This window comes from Artibeus jamaicensis, unplaced genomic scaffold (assembly GCF_021234435.1).
Source record: "Artibeus jamaicensis isolate MK-2021 breed Jamaican fruit bat unplaced genomic scaffold, CSHL_Jam_final contig_755, whole genome shotgun sequence".
NCBI lineage: Eukaryota > Metazoa > Chordata > Mammalia > Chiroptera > Phyllostomidae > Artibeus > Artibeus jamaicensis.
The window spans coordinates 214,600-237,624 of NW_026521950.1; the positions used below are offsets into that span (position 1 = coordinate 214,600).

At 58.9% G+C, this 23,025-nt stretch overlaps 1 protein-coding gene across 1 annotated transcript in view; it reads left to right on the plus strand.

Moving 5' to 3' along the window:
- Nucleotides 1–23,025, plus strand: part of FANCA (FA complementation group A) — a 35,477-nt gene that overhangs the window by 10,084 nt on the left and 2,368 nt on the right. Inside the window, exons 15-40 of the mRNA XM_037142792.2 lie at nt 736–846; nt 1,676–1,771; nt 1,864–1,923; nt 2,642–2,730; nt 3,410–3,470; nt 3,559–3,608; nt 4,558–4,634; nt 5,954–6,067; nt 7,145–7,281; nt 7,648–7,718; nt 7,928–8,024; nt 8,103–8,290; nt 9,284–9,380; nt 10,335–10,511; nt 11,925–11,998; nt 13,648–13,773; nt 16,421–16,505; nt 17,607–17,773; nt 18,262–18,367; nt 18,995–19,051; nt 19,200–19,304; nt 20,059–20,168; nt 20,980–21,133; nt 22,063–22,125; nt 22,488–22,590; nt 22,928–23,003. Of these exons, the coding sequence (XP_036998687.2) occupies nt 736–846; nt 1,676–1,771; nt 1,864–1,923; nt 2,642–2,730; nt 3,410–3,470; nt 3,559–3,608; nt 4,558–4,634; nt 5,954–6,067; nt 7,145–7,281; nt 7,648–7,718; nt 7,928–8,024; nt 8,103–8,290; nt 9,284–9,380; nt 10,335–10,511; nt 11,925–11,998; nt 13,648–13,773; nt 16,421–16,505; nt 17,607–17,773; nt 18,262–18,367; nt 18,995–19,051; nt 19,200–19,304; nt 20,059–20,168; nt 20,980–21,133; nt 22,063–22,125; nt 22,488–22,590; nt 22,928–23,003 (2,651 nt within the window). The remainder of the gene's footprint in view (nt 1–735; nt 847–1,675; nt 1,772–1,863; nt 1,924–2,641; nt 2,731–3,409; nt 3,471–3,558; nt 3,609–4,557; nt 4,635–5,953; nt 6,068–7,144; nt 7,282–7,647; nt 7,719–7,927; nt 8,025–8,102; nt 8,291–9,283; nt 9,381–10,334; nt 10,512–11,924; nt 11,999–13,647; nt 13,774–16,420; nt 16,506–17,606; nt 17,774–18,261; nt 18,368–18,994; nt 19,052–19,199; nt 19,305–20,058; nt 20,169–20,979; nt 21,134–22,062; nt 22,126–22,487; nt 22,591–22,927; nt 23,004–23,025) is intronic.

Here is a 23,025-nt window from a genome sequence, read left to right on the forward strand (position 1 = left end):
CCTTCCCACGAAGCCTTCGTGCACCGCAGGCCTGCCGCGGGGGCGCGTTTCCTGCCCGTCCGTCTTTAGTGTGTCCTGGAGGCTCTCTCTCCATCGAGTGGGTGTTGCCAGGACTCGGGAACCCCTCTGTGCGATGGGGTCCTTTTGTCTGATGGCTTCTGCGTCCACCCCATCAGAGCGTTCAGAAGAGGCTCGTTCTCTGTGGAGAACAGCAGCAGCGGGGTCTCAGTGTGCGGGGGGCCGTGACAGGGCCTGGCTGCAGGACCTGCGTGGTTTGGGAGGTGGCAGTGTGCCCTGGGCCAGTGCGTACCGGTTTCCCTCGCCCCACTCACCCCCAGCACTCGGTTCCTGGAAGGCGTCTGCTGCGGCCAGGGCTGTCGGTGACCTGGGGGACCGCCACCTCCACGGCCCTGGCCTTGCCCATGCAGGCGAGTATGGAGGCTGTGCGTGTCACTGGGGAAGAGTGGCCTCTCTGTGGGGAGCATGGGGCTTCCTGGGAGGGGCCTCGTCAGGCAGTTGGTGAGTTGTGCCTCTGAGGGTCATCGGACACTGCAGGTACTGTGCCAGCTGCTTCCGTGGCCGAGGCTTCACTGTGACGTTTGGGAAGGGCACGAACCTAATGGCCCCGTGGCTCCTCTTTTTAGTAGCAGTTTGCCACCGTCGAGGTGCCGCCCCGACAGGTGTCTGTGTGGACAGCAGGCGTCTGCTGCCTGCCTCATCCCCGTCTCCCCCCAGGCCTCCTTCGGGAGTACGAGGGGCCACCACTGCAGCAGCAAGAAGGCGCTGGTCTTCCTCTTCAAGTTCCTGTCCGACCTCGTGCCCTTTGAGGCCCCCCGGTACCTGCAGGTGAGACGCTGGCGACAGCAGAAGGCCACGAGGCAGCCCCTTGTCCGTCCCCTGCCGGCGGCCATGCAGCAGCTGCGGGACTGACGTGGGAGGGGAAGGTGTGGTGTCCCGTGTTTGGTTTTCAGGAATGATCTGTTTTTATACCGAAGAAGAAGAATCTGGAAGGAAGTACCCAGAAGAATTCTGGGTGTGGGAAACTATTTTTGCAAGTCTGTGTTAATCTTACGGTTAAAATATATTTATTTCTGTAAGTCTTATTTAATTAGATGACTGTACCCAACATTTGTTTTTGGGGGAGGGCATCTGGAAATGGATTCTTGCCTTTTTTTAATTAAGAAATTGGCATTACGTTCTAAAGAGTTCAGGTGAGGTCATAGGCAGAGACAGAACGAGCTGTGTGCCCGTCACGGTGAAGCCCAAGTGCTGCTCACACCTCTGGCGCCTCTCTGCCCACCTGCCCGAGTACCGGCCCCAGGGCCCTGGGCACCCGTGGGAGGCTTGACCGGCCACCCTTTCAGATGGAAAAATGCCTCAGAAGCCTGCCCACCAGCAGCAGCATTGGCACCCCCACCTCAGGAGAGGCGGGCACAGGACCGCCAGGGGTTCCGTGGCCGAGGAGGCCTGCTGCCCGGCGTCCTTGCCTGCCCACTTCTGATGGGAAACCCCCAGCGCACGTGGAACCTCTCACCCAGGGTTCTGTCCACCTCTCCTCCGACTTTGCCCTTGTGGTCTTGGGCTAATTCGGACTTTTTCTGTCAGTGGTACAAGTGTCTCCCCCCAAAACCAGGAACAGTCGACAGGCTGTGTTCTGCTGTATCGCCTGCTACAGGTGCACATCCTCCACCCGCCCCTGGTCCCCAGCAAGTACCGCCCCCTCCTCACGGACTACGTGGCGCTGGCCAAGACACGGCTGGCCGACCTGAAGGTGAGTCCTGGCCTCCCCTCCCCCACCCGGCCTCCGCCACAGCCACCCACGCCCGTCTGGTCCTCACGCTCCCGCTCACATCTTCTCTGCAGGTTTCTATGGAAAACATGGGGCTCTATGCGGACTTGTCTTCAGTCGGGGACGTCATAGAGGTAACTCCCCTCAGTGCTGGCCCTCGGGCGTGTCCCCGTGCCCTCCAAGCACAGTCTCATTTCCTGTGATGCTGGAGTGTTCAAGCCTTTTCTGTGTGGGACCCGGGGTGTCCGGTGCAGTCGGGGGGTCCCAGTTGCCCCGGGTGCTCGTTCCGCAGCGTCCGCACTGCTGACAGCAGGAGCAGGCAGCCCGGCGTCTGGGGAGGGCTGTCCGTCCTCAGGGTCTGAGCGGAGGGTGGGCCGCGCCGCGCGGGCAGGCGTCGTGCGTCCTCAGGAGTCTCGGGGGAGGGTCGGCTGCATTCACGTGACCCAGTGTCGGGAGGCAATGTGGTGCGTGTACTTTCTAAGGCCCTTTTACTTAAAAGCCGTGAGGTGCTGAAGAGCTGTTATAGATGCCGTTAAAGGGAGTATTTTGAAATACTTCCTGCGTTTTTTTATTTTAAGATCTATTGTTGCATTTCTTTATAATATCAGCAACTATGTCTCTGTTTCTTCTCACCCGGAAACTTTTGGAGCACTGCAGAGTCCGGGAGGCGGCAGAGAGGAGAGGCAGGAAGGACGTGGGGGGGCAGGCAGGGCGGTCGCTCAGCTGCTCGGTTGGACTTGCGTCCGCGCCGTCTGGGTTCTGAATGTTCCCACGTGCTGTGCGTCAGCCTCGGCACCTTTTACTGCAAAATGATAAGTCTTCTTCTTTTCTTTCCTCTTTGCATGGACTCAGCCCCACAGCCAGGCGGCCCAGGATGTGGAGAAGGCCATCCAGGTGTTTGAACACACAGGGAAAATCCCCGTTGCCGTCATGGAGGCCAGGTAGGGCCCAGCTGCTGGAGCGGTGCCCTTGCGGCTCCCAGACGCCTCTGCAGCAGGTGCTCGTGTTCGTGGGGAGACACCAGAGCCTGTGTGAGCGTCCCAGGAGTGGTCCCGTGGCTGGCGGGTGCAGAGCCCCTGCTGTGACATGCTTTCTTTAGAAAAGGCCACGGCACCCCCCAAACAGCCAACGGGCGTTGCTGAGTGGAGCCCACACTGTCTGAGGGACAGTAGTTTTTATTACTGCGTCACTGGTGACCAGTATTAAGCCAGTACAGAGAGTCGAATAGCAGAACTGTTAAATTTGGTGTCATCCCAAAACTGAAATTCTGGCTGCTATCATGTGAGGCCGCTTTATTAAAGTGTTCCTTCTGAGAAACCTGGTCCTGGCTCTCGGGATTTCTATGTCAGCTCCAAGGGGGATGCCAGCGTTGACCCGAAGTGACCCCTGCGGCCTTGCATTGACTCAAAGCCATAGCCACACCAGGGACAGGACACAGGCGGTCACAGCACAGAAGCACAGACTACCGTCTGCATGAGCTGGGACTTAGCAACATGATGTAACATTGTAGTTGCAAACTGAGACCCCGGCCCAGTGCCCCCTGGAGCGGACACTGGCGTTGCTGGGTGCACTGAGGCTCCCGGTGCTGCTGTTGTCTGAGCCCGCTCTTCTGCGTTGCAGTGTATTCCGGAGGTCCTACTACGTGTCTCACTTTCTGACCGCCCTGCTCACGCCGCGAGTGGTCAGTATGCTTCTTCATGAACTTGGGCCCGAGGTGGCGGGGGGCGAGGACGTCCCTGCCTCACTGGGGTCTTGTGTTTGCCCCACAGCTGCCGAGCACCCCCGACTCCCGAGAGGCCTTCGTGGAGTCTCTGAGGAGGTGCGTGCGTCTCTCTCTCAGTTTGGGCAGCGCAGAGAGCGCTGGTTGTGTGTTAGAGCTTTGTCTTATTGCATGTGCGTCTTGCTTATAAAAAAATTTGGGTTCAAAATTAGTTGGTTGAGATTTTACAAAGAAAACTGGATTGTGAGTCTCTCCACTCTGCGTGGAGGAGGCTGGTCTGGGGACTAAAGACAGTGTTGTTGATGCAGAGTCACCGTGAAAGGGGCCGTGCCGGCTTTTTATCTATAGTTGGATGGTGTCGCTTCTTAGTCTTTTTGACATTTATTTTCAGTCTTTTTTTAAATTTCCAGTCTTAAAAAATGTTTTTTTTAAGGTTAAATATAGATGTAGAAAAAGGAACCATAGTTGTATAAAATTTATCAAAAACAGCCACCACCCTTCTCTGTCCCTTCGCTGGAGACAACTATTTCCAACTCTGAGCTGATTTTTCAATTTCTTTCCAGCTCTTTAAACTCTCCTTTTAAAAATGAATTTGCTTATTTATTTTTAGAGAGAGGGAAAGAGAGGGAGAGAAACATTACCGTGTGGTGACCTCTCACGGGCCCCCAACCGGGGACCCAGCTCACAACCCAGGCACGTGCCCCGACTGGGAATCGAACCAATGGCCCTGTGGTTCACAGGCCGGTGCCCAATCCACTGGGCCACACCAGCCGGGATGGCTCCCTTTTACTGCTCGGAAATTACTGAAAGTTGAGTGAGAGAAGTGAAGTTTGTTCATAGTCTCCCTGGGAGGGAACCGCTGTGGCAGACGTGTGCTGGCGTGGCCCTGGCCCCGTGAAGGTGCCGGTTTCTCTGCAGCTGGGTCTCAGGGCGCAGCGTTGTGCCCTCTCTCTCTGCCGGGCTTCTGAGGGCGGTGGCTCTGGGACTGTCGGCTTGTGAGTCAGCTCCCGTTGTAGACGACGGGTTGTCATGTTTCGTTCTGGTTCAGAGCAGACAGAATACCCTCGTCCCTGTACTCCGCCTACCGCCAAGCCTGCTCCGCCGCTGCCAAGGAGAAGCCCGCAGGTATGGCCGTGGGTTCTCGGTCACGGGATGGGTCAGTGGCACCACGGTCCGTGCCGTCTGGTCAGGCAGTGCTGGATGTGACTCCAGATCTGCCTGATGCTGGCACCAGTCGTAGGCCAGGATGGCTGGACGTGGTGCTGTCTGCCACGCCCTGAGTCCAGAGGCCCTGGTGTCACTGGAGGGAGCACGTCCACCTGCAGTGGACGCACCCTCCTGGTGCCGCACCCGCAGGGGACAGGGTGGTCTCTGCCTGTCCCGAAGGCCAGCTTCACACTTAGGTGCCTCTCGGGCCTGTCTCGGGGGCTGGTCTGGGGCAGCTTTCTGACCATCTGGATAGTTTGTGGGGTGGGGGCTGTCTTTCTGGCCCCAGGGAAAAGCTACATGGACTGAGGCCACACTGGAAGGGTGTGGAGACGAGACCACCACCGCAGCAGCTGGTCAGGCTCGGCCGCGTGTCCTGGCCGTTCACCAGGTGGCTGTCAGCAGTGCCACCCGGCAGCCGTCTCAGCACTGGCCCTTCACGGGCAGGGGCAGTGCTGTCCAAGTAGCTTGTGCTCGCTGGTTTCAGCCCTCTGGCCTCTGTAGGGCTGTGTGGACTCATGGGGCTTCTGTCTGCCAGAACCCCCTTTCCCAGCCTGGGTGGTTTCTCACAGATGGAGACCCGGAACCCCGAGTGGGCAGAGGACAGGGGTCCGGGGCTCCCAGCCGTTGGCCTGGTGCTGAGGCAGCAGCTGTGCTGGAAGTGCCGGGTGCTGCCGGTCCTCGTCACCAGCCCCCCGGCCCCACTTCGCAGGCTCTGAGAGTGTCCCCTGCTGCAGACCGGATGTGGGGGCCTCCTACCAGGGGCCCCGGGTTTTGACTCTCGATGTCACTGTAGGGAGACCCCTGTGGCTCCCCTGTGGTGTCAGAGTCTTTGCCACTGATACCTCATTGAACTTGTTCTGCTTATAAAAGGCTAACCCTTTTTTCTTTGATTTTTTTTGCCTCCTGTGGTGAACAGTAATATAATGGCGATACTTAAACGTTTGAGAACCAAGGACCAAACTGTCACCCACGCTTCTGTTTCCAGCCGGGCCTCACTCACTGCATTTCTCCTCTGGTCCCATCAGGCACTTGCTTCCCTTGTGGCGATGGGGTGGATGCACCAGGCTTGTTCTTAAACTTCTTCTTAAGTGTTCTGATCGTTGATATGACAGCGTCCAGCCTCGGGATGGTTTCATCTCCTTATAGACAGAGAGGAGGTCACGGACACAAGGAGGTCTACAGTCAGCTCTGTGTGTCCTGTCCAGCCTGTGGTTGATGCATCCCCGATCTCTCAGGTGTGGCCCGGGGAATGGAGACGGACCCCAGCTGTGCAGAGGACGCCCTGGCACTGCTCACAGCTGCACTCGGAGAGCTCAGGGCTGCCGTGGCTGACCCTGCCCAGCACGACGGTGAGGGTGGGCTGGGGCGGGGCCGAGGGGCTGGTCATCCCCTCGTGCTGGTAGTGGCTGGTGCTCTGGCCGTTCATTGTTTAGCAGTGAGGCCTGACCACGGTGCTGGCAGGTGTTGGGTGTGGTCCCCTTCAGACAGGGTGGGGGACTGGTCTCCAGCTGTCACACACCCTTGGCAGAAGGCGACTGTTCTTCCGTTCTGCACCCCCTGGGCCAGGTGGTGGAGGGGAAGCTGGGCGGTGCTCCCGGGTGTGGAGCTTTCTCTGCTGACAACACCCATGTGGTGTTGCAGCCTCCGCCTGCTGCTGGGTAAGCCCGAGTGCTTCTGTGCCACGGGGCGCACAGTCTGGGAGACAGAGTGTGGAGTCCCAGCGTGCTCAGACATCAGTGATGGGAAATGCAGAATCTGAAGTGACAGGCTGTGTGTGTGTTTACCCAGGAGCTGTGACATTTTGTCTTACGAAGTCATTTTATTCCAGCCAAGAACAAACATCCCTAAGAGCTGGTGGAGGACATGCTAATAAAGCCACCTTAGTGTCACCACTTGCTGGACATCTGCCCGTAGGGCCTTTGCTGGGATGGGGGGAAGAGAGGCTTGACCTTTCAGAGCTGTGCTTCTGCAGAATGTGGTGTCTGGAGACCCTGGGGCCTGGTGGGACCTCAGAGCTCCAGCAGGGTGTCTGAGAAGCCAGGTCAGCCTCGTTCCTACAGGTGGCAGGCCTTCCATTTGCACACAGCGTGGTTGCCCCGCCCACTCTCCGGGACCTCTTTGCTGTTGGCCTCCAGCAGACAGCAAAGTTTTGGGGAGAGTTGGTGTGGGACTCAGATGAAGGGTTTAGATGAGTGGGGAGGTGTGTCATGGTGACAGACTGCATCAGCCCTCACATGTGCAGGACCGGTGTGGACGGCTACTGCCCCTCTGCACTGACACGTGCCCCCGTGGCCTCGTCACTGCTCCCTGCAGCGAGGCCCTGGGGTGCAGTCAGGCTGGTGGTGGGAGGTGTCTGCGTCCCCATCGGCCCCTCTGAGCACCTCCTCCCTGCAGCCCTGTTCGCCTGACTGGGCTCCTCGGTGCAGCTCTCTCCGCTCAGGTTGCAGTGGTTGCTGAAAGGCTGAGCTCGGCCCTGGGCCTCTGCGAGGACGACGGCAGCCCTGAGGTCTCAAAGATCCAGCTCAGCATCCTTGCTCCCAGACTGGAGCAGCGGGAACAGCAGGTGCGTACGAGGTACCTGAGAGCACAGCCGTCTCACCTGCTGGTTTGTGCTGAGGAACTGGAAGCCCTGTTCTTCACGTCTGTGGCAAACATGCAGCGTCCCAGGCCGTTTGAACCAGGCTGTCGCCGGCCCAAAGCCTGAAATGCCTGCTCTCTGGCCGTGCTCTGCTGTGAAACTTCCCAGCTGCAGCTGCAGGGTGACACACGGCTCGTCACGTGCCCAGGGTTTGGGAGCCGAGCTTTTCGTCCCAGGCAGCTTCGGAGGGGCCTGTTCGCGTGCGGGTGTTGGCCGTGCACACGAGACGGTGCCCAGCTCGTGCGTGACCCCTCTGGGGTGTGAGGCCCTCAGCACCGTCTCCCTTCTCAGGTTGTGGATCTCCTGCTGGCGTCTTTCTGTCAGAGTGTAATGGTGGCCTCCAGCTGTGCCCCACCGGACAGGTAGTCTGGGCAGGGAGAGCTGCCCTGGGCAGCCTGGTGCTCCGGGTGGGCTCTCATCCAGTGGGACGTGGCAGAAGGGGAGCCTTGCCACAGGAGACCCTGCTATTTGGGGGACAGTCTGGTTCTCACTGAAGCCTCCTGGGCCCCTGCGGTCGTCCTCGGGCTCTGAGACGGCTGTGAGTGACCGGGACTGGCTGTTGTCTCCAAAGGCAGGGCTCCTGGGCTGCCCACTTCGTGACGGCCACCTGTGGACGCGCGCTCCTCCCCGCGGTGCTCTCCAGGCTCTGCCAGCTGCTCCGTCACCAGGTAGGGCTGCCGCCTCCCTCCAGCTGGGCGTGGGCTCTGCCCCTTCCCCCTGCTGAGCCGGTTTCTCTCCCGCTGCAGGGCCCGGGCCTGCGGGCCTCGCACGTGCTGGGGCTGGCCGCCCTGGCCGCCCACCTCGGCAAGCCCCGGTCTGCGCTCCCGGAGGTCCACGTGGGTCCCCCTGCCCCCTCCAGGGGCCTCTCCATCCCCGAGTTCTTCGACAGCCTCCTGACGTGCGGGTCCAAGGAGTCCTTGCTCTTTTGCCTCAAGTGAGTTCCTGCCGGCCCCTTGGTCACTTGTTTCCTCTGTGGACAGAAGTGACGGGTGTGCCCCACGGGTGGCCCCTGGTTAACGTTTGTGAGCACCCTTCCAGGATCTCGTGTGTGGGTGTTTGTGGGAGAGTGCTGGTCTCCTCGTTCGTGGAAACGGGGTCACGTGCTGCAGTGTGCTGACCCGCAGTGCCCTTGAGTGTCTCTCAGTGTCCTTCGGGCCAGGGAGAGGGGCTCCATTTTGTCTCGGGGTCACAGCCTCTGGTTGGGTCCCCGGCTCCCCGTGCTGAGCAGCTGCTGCAGGTGCTTCTGTAGGGTGAGTCCCTGCCTGTGAAACGGCCCCATCCAGAGGCAAACTCATCCTGAAGGGCTTTGAGATCCATCCTTCTGTAAGTCCGGTCCGTTCATGTGCCACTGCACCAGGCCCCGGGGCGGAGCCTGTCCCCGCCCTTCTGAGCAGGGACCCCTGCCAAGTGGACAGTGAGCGTGCAGGGTGGCAGGTGCGGGGGCACAGGTGGGGGGCTGGGGGTGAGAGCAGCTGCCTGGGGGGGCAGGGCTGTCCTCTGATGGGGTCTAAAGTGGGAGCTGTTGGCTGGAGAAGTCATGAGGAATATAGGGGCAGGAGAGACATTCATAGTGAAGTCTGTGTTGGGTCACTGCCCCTGGACATCCGTCCCAAAGGCGGACGGCCCAGCACCCTGTCCGCCCCGTGGGCTCTTGGCAGCACTGGACAGTCCCTACTGGGAGTCGGTCCTGCAGGTGCCTCGGGCCCCACTCTCTTTCTTGCCACCTTCCTGACTCTCTCTGGGCCCAGAGTCAGGCTGCTCTGGTTGTCTCTCCTCTGAGCCTCTGGAGCCCAGGCCGAGGGCAGGCACTCAGGCCCTCTGGTCCGGAAGGTACCGGGTTCACTCTGCAAGACTCATCATACCCAGGCCTCACTCCCCCTAGTTCATGGTTCCCATTTCTGAGTCCAACTTCTGTTTGAATTTGCAGATTTTGTACAGCGGCGATTTCTTACGCTCTGTGTAAGTTTTCTTCCGAGTCATGTGATGCTTGGTACAGCTGCCTGTCTCCGGGCCTTATTAAAAAGGTGGGTCTCGCCTTCTCTCCTGAGCCTCCAGTTTCCATGCAGAAGCCCAAGGCACGGGCCCCCCAGTTCACAGGCTGTCTGCCTGGCTGGACGCTGCTGTGCCTCTTATTCCGAGTTATAGTGAGGGGTGTGGGTGACAACTGCAGACATTCTTCTGTTTTTTTTTTTTAAAGAAACAGACTGATATCTATAAACTAGGTAAACTAAAAGGTAAATATTCAAACATCTGCCCATTCAAAGTTTTTCTATGTTTCCTCTAGAGTTCTCTCTTGTGAGTGCTTGTTATGCTTACTTAGAAACTTAAAGCACATCAGAAACCTGAAACATTGGCCAGGCAGGGGGGGTTGCTGCTTCGTAGGCAGAGATTTAAGGAGGCCCCTGGTGAGGTGCAAACCTGCATCAGGGTCAGCTGAGCTTTCCAAGCCCCGCCTCCTGGGCCTGGATCGGCGCTGGGGACAGCAGGGTGGACAGCAGGGCCAGTCGCTGGTGATGCGCTCAGTCCCAGGGGCCAGGATGTAAAGCATGGACTGCAGAGCAGGAGTGGCCCCGGCAGCGAAGTCCTCGGTACACTGTCCAGTCCCGTCCCCGTGTGGTCCAGCCCGCACTCGAGAAACACGGGAACAGCTGCCCCCCTGGAGTACGAAGGGCACATGTGAACTCATCCCTGACAGGCTGTGCTCACCCAGTGCCACTGTCTAGTGGGGGCCCCAGCACTGACCAAGGCAGGGAGGACGCGTCACTCTGTGGGGGGGTCAGACCATCCATTCAGCTGCGTGCGCTTCTGCGCGTGTGCAGGGCTGTTCCCCGAGGCGCCGCCGTCCGTGCCCAGTGCTGGTCACTGGGCACCCAGCACGCCCTCTAGAGGAAGGCATGGCCACTGCAGGTGACACAGGGCACACTGGGCCAGGTTGCGTGTTTCCAGAACCTCTTAGACGTATCATTGTCTCTCTTCAGTTCCAGTTTGTGGTGCTCAGATTGTTCTCAGAAGCCCGAGGGCCTCTCTCTGTGGAGGACGCAGCCAGCCTTCCCTGGCGGCCCTTGTGCCTGCTCCCAGTCGACTGGCAGCGAGCCGCCCTCTGTCTGTGGAGACATAAGGCCTTCCGGGACCTGTTGAAGGAGGAGGAGTTTCACGTAGGTCCCACTGGCCTTTCCCTCGCTTCTCACGTCGTCCTAACTCAGATCTGGGACCTGAGGACATGGTGGGTGGGCAGGTGGGCGCGCGGGCATCGCGGACTTTGATCGAAACTGTTATTGGGATGGTTGCAGACCCACACGCAGGCGTGAGAGACCAGACAGACAGGTGCCTTCTGCCCTTGGTCAGTTCCACCCCACAGTAACATTTTGCAGAGATTTTTCTGGTAAATTATTTTTAAATATATATCTTTAGAGAGAGGAGAAGGGAGGGAGAAAGAGAGGGAGAGAAACAATGTGTACTTGCCTCTAGCACATCCCTGACTGGGGACCTGGCCCGCAACCCAGGCGTGTGCCCTGACTAAGAGTTGAACCAGTGACCCTTTGGTTCACAGGCCAGTGCTCAGTCCACTGAGCCGCACCAGCCAGGGCGCAGAGATTTTGAAGAGTGGACGAAAGTGTATTTTAAACATCGGCCAGGCTTCGATTTGGGCCCAGGCCTCTCCGAGCCCAGTTCCCGGGACCCTCGGCCACTCCAGCCTGGGAGCTCCTGCTCCACGGCTTCATTTTCATAGCTTGTCGCTTCTTTCTTGGATGCTTGCCTGTTTGTTTTGGTCTTTAAAAACAAACATGTGTTCCACTTGCTTTATTTTAAAACTCTTTATTGGTAACTATGACCTTCATACAAGAGTAGGCCAAGCAGGTACCGCCCCAGGCCCTCAGGGTGGCCGCCCCGCCCTGCGGCGTTGCAGCCGGCCCCTGGTTCTGCCTCCCCGAGTCCTGAGCACGTGTTGCCCGGCTCTGGCCCTCACTGCTGGAATGTGCTGCACACATGTTTCTGTGACGCGTTTTCTCACAAGCAGCGTTAGGTTCTAAAGTTAGTCCTGGTCGACACGTGCTCCAGGAACTTAAAAACCAGAGGTAGGCTACCGCAAGTGTTTGGAGCGTGCCATCTGGCAGGGTCACACTTGCCCAACTCCCTCCCGGGAATGAGAAAGCGATGCTTTCCCAGTGCTGTGCACAGTAACCCGAGAGTCCGCCGCTGCCACCGCAAGACTGTTCAGACCCGCGGTGTGCTGGAGGGCTGAGCTCAGAAGTGCCGCTCCTGCCCTGGCCAAGTGGCTCAGCCGGTTAGCGCGTCTCCCGATATGCCATGGTTGGGGGTGTGCTCCCCAGGCGGGGCACATGCGAGAGTCCCCCAGTGATGCATCAGGACAAAGACAGCAGCGGTGCTTTCCCCTGTTTCAGTAGCTTCACGCCCGAGTCCAAGTGAGCAGGGGTCAGTTCTTCCTCAGGGCCTGGGGCGGCCAGCAGCAGAGGGGGGTGAGCCCCCGGGGGGCTGTTGGGTGATGTGGGGCTGTCCGTGCCCTCTGCGCTCCGTCCTCGGGGCGACACAGCTGGTCCTTCCCTCAGTTGACTTACAGAGACTGGGTGCAGCTGGAGCTGGAAATTCGGCCTGAAGTGGATTCTCTTTCAGACACAGAAAGGTAAGTGTTTAAAGGGTTCTGCCCTTCAAAACGCCACAGTTTTCCACATGATCTGAAAGTCTGGGTTTCCTCGTTATATCTTTAATTTACTTTTTATTTATTTATTTAGCCCTGCCCAGCCCCTCTTTTTATTTTATTTTTTAATACTTACTTTTAGAGAAAGGGGAAGAGAAACGGGGGGAGAAACATCACTGTGTGGTTGCCTCTTGTGCGCCCCCTACTGGGGGCCCAACCTGGCCTGCAACCCAGGCATGTGCCCTGACTGGGAATCGAACTGGTGACCCTTCAGTTCGCAGTCTGGCCCTCAGTCCCCTGAGCCACACCAGCTAGGCTATATCCTTAATTTAATGTTCAGTGTAACACATTACCTGTGAGCACAATTTCATTTCTTTATTCAAGAGAAACTGAGCTCTTATTTGTCAGACGACTTTTAGGGTGTTCTAGCAGCTGGGGAATGCGTTGTAAGTGACACACCTGCCCACGTGGCACCTCGACCCCCGACTCCTCTGACTGGTCACTTGCTAACGAACCACACCGCTGGCCCCTGTGCGGGCCCGAGGACAAGCAGGTAGACAGTGGAGCAGAGGTGGGGCCACGCTCTGTGGCGGCACCAGGCAGGGCTGCGAGGGCAGGTGCCAGAGAAGGGGCAGCAGCCAGCACGCTCCCCGAGTGGGACAGGAGTCACTGGCGGTGTGACTCCGCCTCCACCTCTCCTGTGGGGAGGGCACACACAGCCGTGGAGGAGGCCTCAGGAGCACTGGCCTCCAGGGGCGGGCCAAAGTCTGCGGGCCGGTTACCAAGACTGTCGGGAGGTCCAGCGTGCTGTTCTGGGGGTGCAGGCTGGGTGCTGATAGGCCCATGGGTCGGGGGGTGCAGAGGTCAGGGTGGGCACGGTCAGCCTCAGTCCAACCTGCCCCTGTGCCCTGTGAGGTGGGAGCCCCTCCCCGCTCACATGCAGTGCCGCCTTCCCCACTCTTGTCTCGGGGTGTCAGTATCCAGATGGAACACGGAAATAATGAGAAAAGAAGTGTGTGGCAATGGAAAGAGCAACTAACTGCTTTGTCCAACAGTGCAGGTTTTTATTTCCCTGTGCCAGGCCAGCCTTGACAGGGCTTCGCAGAGGTGCCCACCTGCCCTGGGGGCTCTGCCCTTCTGGACCTTCTGTCTCTCTGGTGGGAGGGCCAGTGGCCATCTGGGTCTCCCTGAGCTGCGCCGGCCCCTCCCTCTTGTGTTTTTTAATTATGAGAAACCCCCAGATGGGTCTGCGCAGGTCTGAGGCGGGAAGTCCCAGCTGGTCCCCGGCTCCTGGCTGCCTCAGGCTCGAGTGGGAGTGTCCCGTTGGGTTTGGCTCCTTCACAGACGGCAGTGTCGGTGACTCTGTGCTGCGTTTGCAGTTTGTCCTCAGACCTTCGGGGGGGGGGGCAGCTGTCCACGTCCCGAGCCCTGTGCTGTGGACCTGGGGGCACTTCCCAGCCTCTGTTCCCCAACCCAGCAGGTGTGGATGGCCCCTGAGGGGCTCCCTGCAGCCCCAGACCCCTGGCCCCACCCCCTGGGTGCTGTGCTCCTCACGGGGGGCGGGGGGGGCACACTCGGAGCCGTGGCCGTCCTGCTGGGAGTCACTCAGCACAGACCCGGGGTTTGCTGTGCAGGTGGGACTTCCACCAGTGGGCCATCCGGGAGCACTACCTGCCCATGCCCTCCGCTGCAGGGGGCTGCGACGGGGACCTGCAGACGGCGTGCACCGTCCTCCTCAGTGGGATGATGGACTTCCAGAGGTGAGGAGTGCGGTGCCGGGAAGCGTCTCTCTTGTTACAGATTTAATTACTCATTTTTAGAGAGGGCGGAAGAAAGGGGTAAGAGGGAGAGAAGCTTCGTCATGCGAGAGAAACGTCACTGTGGTTGCCTCTCTCATAGGCAACCTGGCCTGCAACCCAGGCCTGTGACCTGACTGGGAATTGAACCAGTGACCTTTTGGTTCACAGGCCAGTGCTCAGTCCACTGAGCCACACCAGCCAGGGCTCACTTTCAACTCTGGTAGTTCTTTTCATTCCCCTCAGCCCAGTTTGTGTTGCCCAAAGCACAACTTAACTTACCTTTCGATGGCAAGTCTGCATCTACTGAAAGTGAAGGCATCTTCCCGAGTCAGTCCCCTCCATGTGCGCTTGCCAGTGGCAACGACTGTGTCTCTGTCTTGTCACCTGGAGCTCAGGGTCAGTGAGTGTGGACAGGGGAACAAGTGTGCTCGTGGGTGGTGTGCTCCGTGGGTCCCCACCCGAGGTGCACGTGCAGTGACCGGCGGCCAGGGCCGGCAGGGGTGTCCCGTGTCGTCCAGGCCGTGCGGGGTGTGTCTCGCCACCACACGGTTGCTGTGGGAGGGGGTGAGGTCGCGAGTCCCGGCCCCGTGTTTTGGGGAGTGCACCACATCACTGCAGCCGCAGGGAAGGAGCCTGTGGAACAGAGTGCAGGCCGGACGCCCCTTTTTCCCGCTGCCCCTCTGTCCTCCACAAGGGTCTGCCCGCGTGTGGCCCTACTCTCCGCACACCCTTTTGGCGTGTGGCGGCTCCAGCTTTCCCAGGGGCTCCTGAGGTCGGCTTGGGAGGTGGATGCTGTCTGGATTTGTCGGTCTGGACGGTTGTCATGTAAGTGAGACTGCAGTTCGTGGCCTCCGTCCGGCTCACTTGGGAGAGTGTTTTTAGGGTCTGGCGCCGTGGCGTCTGTCAGAACTTCCCATGGGAGGGCGGACCGCGATTCGTGTGTCCATCATCCGTTGACAGACATTTGGGCTCTCACTGCTTGGCTTTTGTGAGTGACGCCGCTGGAACACTTGTGTGTGGGTCTCGTGTGACCTGTGCTCTGTTTTTCTTGGGCACGTGCAGGGAATGGAATCACTGGGTCACACTCTGGGTTTGACTCTGAGGAATTGCCAGGCTGTTTTCCAAACTTACGCCACTTCACGCTCCCACCAGCAGGGGGAGGTGTTCTGGTTCCTATGCATCATCACCAACGCTGTGGTGACCTGCCTTTCGGACGGTATTTGTCCTGGTGAGTGTGCAGTGGTATGTTCCACTGTGGCTTTAGTTTCTTTTCCTGGATGGCTTAATGATATTGTAACATCTTTTCATTTGTTTGTTAACTGTCCATGTATCTTCTGTGCAGAAATGTCTGTTCAGATCCTTTGGCCATTTCAGAACTGGGTTGTTTGTTCTATTAGGTGTTAAGAGCCCTTCAGGATTCTGCACACCAGGTCCTTAGCCGGAGCGTGAGCTGCAGGCATTCTCTCCCGTGCTGTAGGTGCACAAGTCATTTACTCAGGTTCAGTTCTCATATTCAGGCCTGTAATCCGTTTGAGTTAGTTTTTGTATGTGGTATATGTTAGGGACCCCGCTTTATTCCGCACAGGATGTCCAGCTCCCTAACCCCATTTGTACAGGAGACTGTCCCTCCCCCATGGAAAGGTCTCAGCCGAGAACCAGCTGACAGAGGGTGACGGCTCCACGGCCCATCTGCTCATGTGTCCTCTCGTCCTGTCTGCCTGCTCTGCTTTGGGACTAGGTTTTCAACTGGGGAATGTGAGTTGTCCAACTGTTTAAAAAGATTTTATTTATTTATTTTTAGAGAGAAGGGAGGGAGAAAGAGGGAGAGAAACGTCAATGTGTGGTTGCCTCTTGCGTGTCCCCAACTGGGGCTGGCCTGCAACCCAGATGTGTGCCCTGACTGGGAATAGAACTGGTGACCCTTTGGTTCACAGGCTGGCGTTCAGTCCATTGAGCCTCACCAGCCAGAGCTTTATTTCACTTTTTAATATTCTTTGCTAGTGCACAGAAATACAACTCATTTTTCTATATATACATTTTCTATTCTGCAACTTCATAAACTTTTAGTTGCTGTTTCTTGTGTATTCTCTTGGGTTCTTGTGAATAGAGACGGCCTTTGCATCTGGGTCGTCCTGGCTAGAACTTCCACTGTAGTGTTAAATGGACGTGGTGAGAGGGGACATCTTTGTCTTGCTCCTGATCTCAGGAGGAAAGTGTCCAGTTTTCAGCACTGCGTGAGGTCAGCTGTGTGTTCTTCACCAACGTCCTTAGTCCCGGTGGGGAGGGTCCCTTCTCCCAGCCGGTTCAGGGTGTTTAATCACGGAAAGGGCACTGAGTTCGGTCTGTCGCTTCTTCCTCTGTGTCTGTTGAGATCATCAGATAGTGTTGGTGGTTCTGTCGCCATGTCTGTTACATTCATTGATTTCGGATGTTGGACTCACCTTGCATTCTTGGTACAAGTCCCAGTGGATCATGGGACATAGCTGTTTCACATGTTGCAGTTTTGTTGTCTGTCGGTGACTGTGACCATATACCTCCCTGGAGGCAGGAGGAGCAGGGTCCACAGTTGGGAGACACTCAGGAGGCTTTCGCTGTTGTTTTGTTTCAGTTCAAGGAGTTACGACCACTCAGAAAATTCTGGTTTGGTTTTTGGCAGCTACACAGGAAATCGGGATATTTTTTCAAGATTGCAGGTGAGTCGGAAGATGCAAAACTCAGTATGTTCACTGCGTGAAGCTGCCTGATATTAAAGTGTTTAGTGTGAGTATCCTAATGGGTCCTCCGGCAGCTGAGCAGAACTGGGACCCCCACACATGCCGCGGCCCCGGCCCCGAGCTCCAGGGCCTCTGTGAGTGTGCCCAATGGCCATTGTAGAGGCACAGGAGCCGAGGCTGTGGTGCCACCCTTGTCCCCAAGCTTTGGGACATTTCTGAAAACAGAGATGATTGAGAAAATACCAACTTAGTCATGAAACTGTTGCTGCCCCACGACTTTTCTCATCACGCGACTGCTCCCTTTGGATCTCGGGCTCTGAGAAGTGATGCGGGTGGCTCCACACAGAGAGTCACAGGGTCCCCGGGAGCAGGGCTCCTTCCCCCGGGGGGAGCCCTCGGAGAGCCCCGCCGTCCCCACGTCCATGTGGGCTCGGGGCGCCTGCCTTTGGAAGTGCACAGCAGTCCCGTTTCGTGGGGTTCCGTGCGTGGGTTTCATGCCCCCTGGCAGCCTGCCTCCCTGCTGCCTCTCAGAGTGCCTGGGCGGGGGACGGAGGGGACGAAAGGGGCTGTGGCTGGGAGCACTGGGGGAGCTTGCTTACAAGTAAGTGCTGTCCCACGAGAGAGACCCCAGCGCCCTGATCCCTCGTCCTGACCGCTTGTCCTCCACATCTTTCGTGATGGAGGGAGTCGGGACCAGGGAGGGCACCTGTTTCGGTAGGGCAAGGGCCGTGCTTCCGGGGTGGGGGTGGGGGGCTGCTCCTCCGCAGGCACCGGAGCACGTTGGGGGACGGCACGGGCACGCCGGCCTGTGCGCCAGCTGTGGGTGAGTCTGGGTAAAGGTGTTCTTTGTGCTGCTCTTGATTTTAATTTTTTTTTTTACTATTCTTATTTTTTTAAAAATTCTGTGACTTTCTAATTTCAAGTAAAAAGTCACGTCCCACTTACTCTCCAGCCCATGTCAGGCTCCTGATTGGGGCAGACAGGAAGCTCCAGGGACTTCCTGCCTTTGCATTTGGGGACAGAGAGGCACCTGGAACTGGAGGTGAAAGTGCAGGGGGTCTCAGCCTTGTTTTTTTCCAGGAGATGGCTGCTGATCTGGAACAGGGCCTGGCAGTGCCCCACGGCCACGCCGCCTCTCGCGGACACTTCCTCTTCCGGGTGTTCCGCAGCCGGCTCCGGGCTCTGGCTGGCGGGCAGGACCTGGCCTCCCGCCTTCAGAGACAGCAGGAGCTGCTCCTGTGTAAACGGTAACAGCTCTGGAGTCTGTCACTCGTTTCTGTGCCCCCTGTTCCTGGCCTGTGCTGACATCTTCTCCCTGGGGTCCCATGGAGAGCAGGGCCTGAGGGGTGAGAAGCCCTTGGGAGCAAAGGCTTCCTGCCCAGACACAGGGTCCCTCTGCGAAGAGACGTCACTGGAAAGCATGCAGGTCACAGGAAGGAAGGCCATGTGTGTGCAGAGCTCACCATGGCTGCGTTCACATCTGTCGGGTGCTGGGGTCCCCCAGGGGCAGAGCGGTGCCAAAGCAGCCGAGCCTGCGGCTCTGGGCCCCCAGTGGGAGGGTCTGCTGTGGGGCCCTGGTGCTTGCACTGCCCCCATCTGGGGACAGTGGGGACTGCAGACCACCACACTCCGGGCCTGAAGGCGAGCTGGGGGGTCCCTGCAGCCCCGGGGTCTGAGTTCTGGAGAAGCGGCGTCAGGCCGGCCTCCACCCTTGACGCACTGCCTCCTCTCCAAGGGTCCTCCTCGGCCTCCCTGCATCCATCCTCATGGGCAGCCCCCAGGTGGAGCCGCCGGCCGCCCCCGACTGTGCTGAGTTCTTCCAGTTGGTCAACTCTGAGCTGGTAGGTGCTTGACCTCACGAGAGCATCTGTCGTCGCTGAGCCACTTGCCTCAGGGCAGGTCCCAAGCACCTGGGTGTGCAGCCCTCCTCACCCACCCCCGGGCTCGCTGCCTCCTCCACAGAGCTGTCCTCGGCCGCTGAGGGTGGGGCCTGCGAGGCGTGCAGACCATGTGCTCACGATGCACTTCTCTCTTTCCCCTGCTGAGTCTGGGTGACGCCACACTCACCCACCAGGTGGCCCCGTTTCCTTCCATTTTGCAGGCGGCTCAGTGTCAGGGGCTCTGATCTTACCAGGCTGGGTAAGGTGATAAGTAAATGTGCCCTCTGCACACCTGAGGGGTGTTCCTCTAACTTTCAGAAAAGCACGGATGTGACTAGAGATTGAACCGAGGTTCCGTTTAGTCACACAGCACCCTTCTCCTGCCTCCTCGGTGCCTGGACCGCGCCCCCCCCCCCGCAACGCTGTTAGCACCATCGTTGGTGGGCTGGGTGCCCTGGCTGCTGGGAGCAGCTATGGGGGAGGCAGCGAGCAAGCAGGGAGGGCCTGGGTCAGGGTGTGGGGGGGGGGGCTCCTGCCAGAGGCTCTTCTGCGAGTGGCCCCTCTCTCAGTGGCCTGTGCTGTTTGCAGAGAAACTTCTCCCACGGAGGTGCCCTGACGCATGACATCACCGTCCACTTCTTCAGGGTAATTGCCCTTCCCCTGGCCCCCAGCCTGGCCTGCACAAACCACCTGGGCTGGGCCCTCGTGTCTGGTACTGCTTGGAAGCCATGGTGTCTTTCAGGGCCTGGGTTCACCTGCAAACCACTAAACTTCTGGCCCCTCTCTCCTGCAGGGGCTCCTTCACGCCTGCTCACGAAGCAGAGACCCCTCCCTGGCAGCAGACCTGACCCTGACCGCCTGCCACACTGAGTGCCCCTTGGTTCTGACCTCTGCCCTGGTAGGCTCAGCTGTCTTCCTAGGGCTGTTTCCCACCAAAACGTCATCCCAGTTACTGTAACTCGAGAGAAAAAACTTGGGGAGAAGTTAGGAGAACATGTCAGAACACAGGTCGGGTGACCGGTTTCCCTGACTCTGCATCCCGAATGGCCTCAGGCAGCAGCAAAGCTGGGAGGGAGGGAGGGGCGGGCCGTCTGCATTTGTCCGCTCCCACCGCTGCAGTAGGACGTTAGCAGCCAGCGCTCTCCCACGGGTGTGGTTGCGTGTTCGCTGCCTTTGCCTCTTGGCTGCTGTCACTGGGAGCAGAAGCCACCTCAGCCACTGCTGGCTGGCCTTGGTGGGGCCTTTGGGTGCCCTTGACTTTTTTAGCACCCTGACAACACACAGCTTCCTCACTCCCTTCCTCATCTCGCTGGGACTTGAGCTCTTTCACAGGCTGGTGGTAGCATTTTGCCTGCAGCGTAGTGGGTGACCTGTTCTGTGTTTCAAACACCAGCTGTCCATGGGGTGTCGGGGGTGGTGGGCCAAGCTCTTGGGCAGTAGGGCACCTCCTCAGGTAAGGCCTCTGGACTCCGGGCACTGGGCCTTCCTTACATGGAGTGCATGGGGTCCTGCCCTTGACCTGATGAAGTGTTAGGTCAGTGCGAGCCAGGCTAGGGGCGTCGGTCAGAGGGGTTGGATGTCTCTTGCCCCAACCTCAGTGCTCATAGAACAGTCGCCCAGACCTGTCGACCTGTGACCTTTCCTCTTGGCAGCTGTGGTGGCCACGTCTGGAGCCCGAGCTTCGCTCTAAGTGGAGGTGCTTCCAGGACCCATGGCCCCGAGAGCTGCAGAGGCTGCGTGAGGCCTGGGAGTTTGCCGGCAGGTAGGTGCTGGCCCCGGGACCCAGGGACGGGGCTGGGTGTTTCTAGGGGCCGACTGGGTCGTCTCCAGGGTACCTTGGAGTGCTTGAGGGTGCCTCGTGGGCAGGATCCACTGGACCCGTGAGAGGGAAGCAGCAGCACTAAGCTGCCGTATTCAAGTGAGAAGTTTAAGAACATTCTGGAGAGACTGACCCCAGCCTGAGTGGTTAACTAAGTGGTTTCTGGGGCTGGGCCAGCGATCAGAGTTAACGCCGCTCCCGGCACTGGTGGGTGGGTGGTCTCCAGTATCCTGCTGGGTGTGGGGGTGATGGCGTCCCCATCCAGCCTCCAACGGGCTGGAGTTTTTGTCTCTGATGCACCGTGTCTCCCTGCAGGGTCCGGTGCTCAGAGTGTGCTCAGAAAACCAACAAAGCAAGTCCCGCCCATAAACCTAATTCTACAGAGCAGATAGTTTCTTACACCACTGCATTCCACTCCATTATTTGTCTCCAGCCTGTTTTCGACCTGGAGAACCTCTCTGTGCAGTGCTGCCGTAGAGGGACGCAGGCTGGGCTGCTGAGCCCCGGCGGCCCATGACCTCCCTCCAGAGCCCAGGCCACTGGGGCAAGGGGCCTGGTCAGACCCCGCTACCCCCCGTGTTTGGGGCACAGAGGCATGCTGACCCCAGAGACAGTTCTGAACCCAGGACAAGCCCATGGCAGGTGGGGGCTCTGCAGACTGTGTCTGCTGACTGGACCTTGCCGCCCCCCCCCACTTAGGTGTCCGGTGGCGGCTCATTTCCCAGGCTCCTGTAATGACACATGTCTCTTCCAGCTTCCTGTCCCCTGATGCAGAGTCCCCTGACACCATGTTGCCCGCTGCAGGCCCAGCCTGGGTCTCTGCGGCTGCGCTGCACTTTGCGGTTCAACGAGCCGAGAAGGGGAGCCTGTGGCGCGGCCTGGAGAGGCTGTGCCGCCTGCAGGACGAGGCAAGTGCGGCCCTGCCCCCGCGCCGCCCCAGCAGGCTCTGTCCAGTGGGCGTCCTGGGCAAGGAGCTCCTCAGCACTCACCTCACAAACTGAGCTTTTCCAAAGACAGACGGGAAGTTTCGGGGTTTTGTCACTTTATTTGGAAGTAAAAGTTACTGGGTTTAAGGTTCAATAAGACTTTGACTTTCAAGTTCATTGTTCCAAAAGAACCCCTTACGCTTCAATTTGGAAGTGTTTTCATTTGTCTTTTTCTCACCCTCACCACCACCCAGGGCCGGGCAGTCCGGTCAGCCGTCCGTTTCTGCAGCCTCGGTCAGTGGGGCAGGGCGGGGGCAGAGCAGGCAGAGGGAGCCGCCCCCATGGGGAGCCACGGGCCCGTCGGGACCCTGTACCCAGGGTGCCCACCAGAGCCAGGGTCCGCCTGTCAGCTCAGCACGTGCCTGCCTGGCAAGTAAATTGTGAGCCGAAGTATTTTTGGTTATAATTTTACTTTGTAATTTAAAGTAAAAGTCCTACAAACCAGAGTCTTCCCTGATTGTTTGCAGGCCGTTTTTATCGGAAGGGTTCTGAGTGTCTCCAGAGCCTCCGGCCTGGTGTCCTGAGGGGACAGGGTCCACCCCTGGGCGGGTGAGGCGGGATGACCTGGCAGCGTGTATCCAGGGTCTCGCTAACCTGCTGGGCAGCTGGGGAGTGAGGCTGGGCTGGCTACTCCGGAGGCACCTGAGCTCCCTGCAGTGGGGCGGGGGGCGGGGGCTCCCACACCAGGGAGACCAGGCTGAAGACGAGAATGAAAAGGACCCAGGCAGTGACAACTGCGCTGAGGGAAATTTCTCCCTTCTGTGGTGACCCACTGAGGGGGGGGGGTGCTGAGCCCGGGGCTGTTTCTGGAGCAGGGAGGCCGCCCCTCGGGTGCCCTGTCTGTGTTACAGCTGCTGCTCGTCCTGCTCTTCCTGTCCTCGCTGGACCTGCTGTCGTCTCCTCTGACCCCCCGGGTACGTCACTCCCTGGCTAAGGGGCCCGCCTCCCCAGGGTGCGTGGAGCTGCAGGTCCCCGGGTGCCTCCAGGCAGGTCCCCGAGTCAGGAGCAGGCAGTTCTGGAGCCTGGGTTTCTTCAGGAGCTGTGCTCACCAGAGACGACCCTTCAGCCATGTCTCACTTCAGAACTTGGGTGCCTACCGTCCGTGGCCTCTGTCAGGGGTCCCAGGGTGATGGTCTCTGTAGGTTGGCACCATGTAAGGCCCCCTCCTGTGACAAGGGTGGTCCCTCCTCCCCACTCGGGCCCAGCCCGCAGCCCAGGGAGAGCTGTTCCACCTGCAGACACTGCGCCTGAGTCCTCCTCCCTCCGCTGCCCACAGGCTGCCAGCTCCCCGGCAGCTTTGGACGTTTGTGCCGAGGTCCTGGGGTGTCTGGAGAAGAGGAAGGTGTCCTGGCTGCCACTCTTTCAGTTGACAGACACTGGTAAGGAGTCTGCTGAGACCCGATAGCAAATGGGTGGCCTTTGTCTAGTCACCAGCCGTCAGGGTCAGAGTGTGACCCTGACATCCGAGTCTTTCTCTTCAGAAGCAACTTTCAAATGTTTATCTTCTTGCAAGGCATGTAAGCCTAAGTGTTCGTCAGGACAGACACAGTACATACTCATTTAAACAACGAGGTTGGTGGAGGACCAGGGACCCCAGGTGGCGCTGGCTGTGCTGTGGGGCCCACCTGCCTGGCCCCACAGGCACGGCAGGGGGTCCTCTGCGGACAGAGGCTCCAGGGCGAGGCGTCCAGTCTGACCGAGCCCCTTGGGTTGCAGCTGCCGGCCTGGGGCACATCCTCCTCCGCCTGGCCGCGGACCAGCACGTCAGGCTGCTGCCCGTCGCCTTCTACAGGTCAGTCCTTGCTGCTCTGACG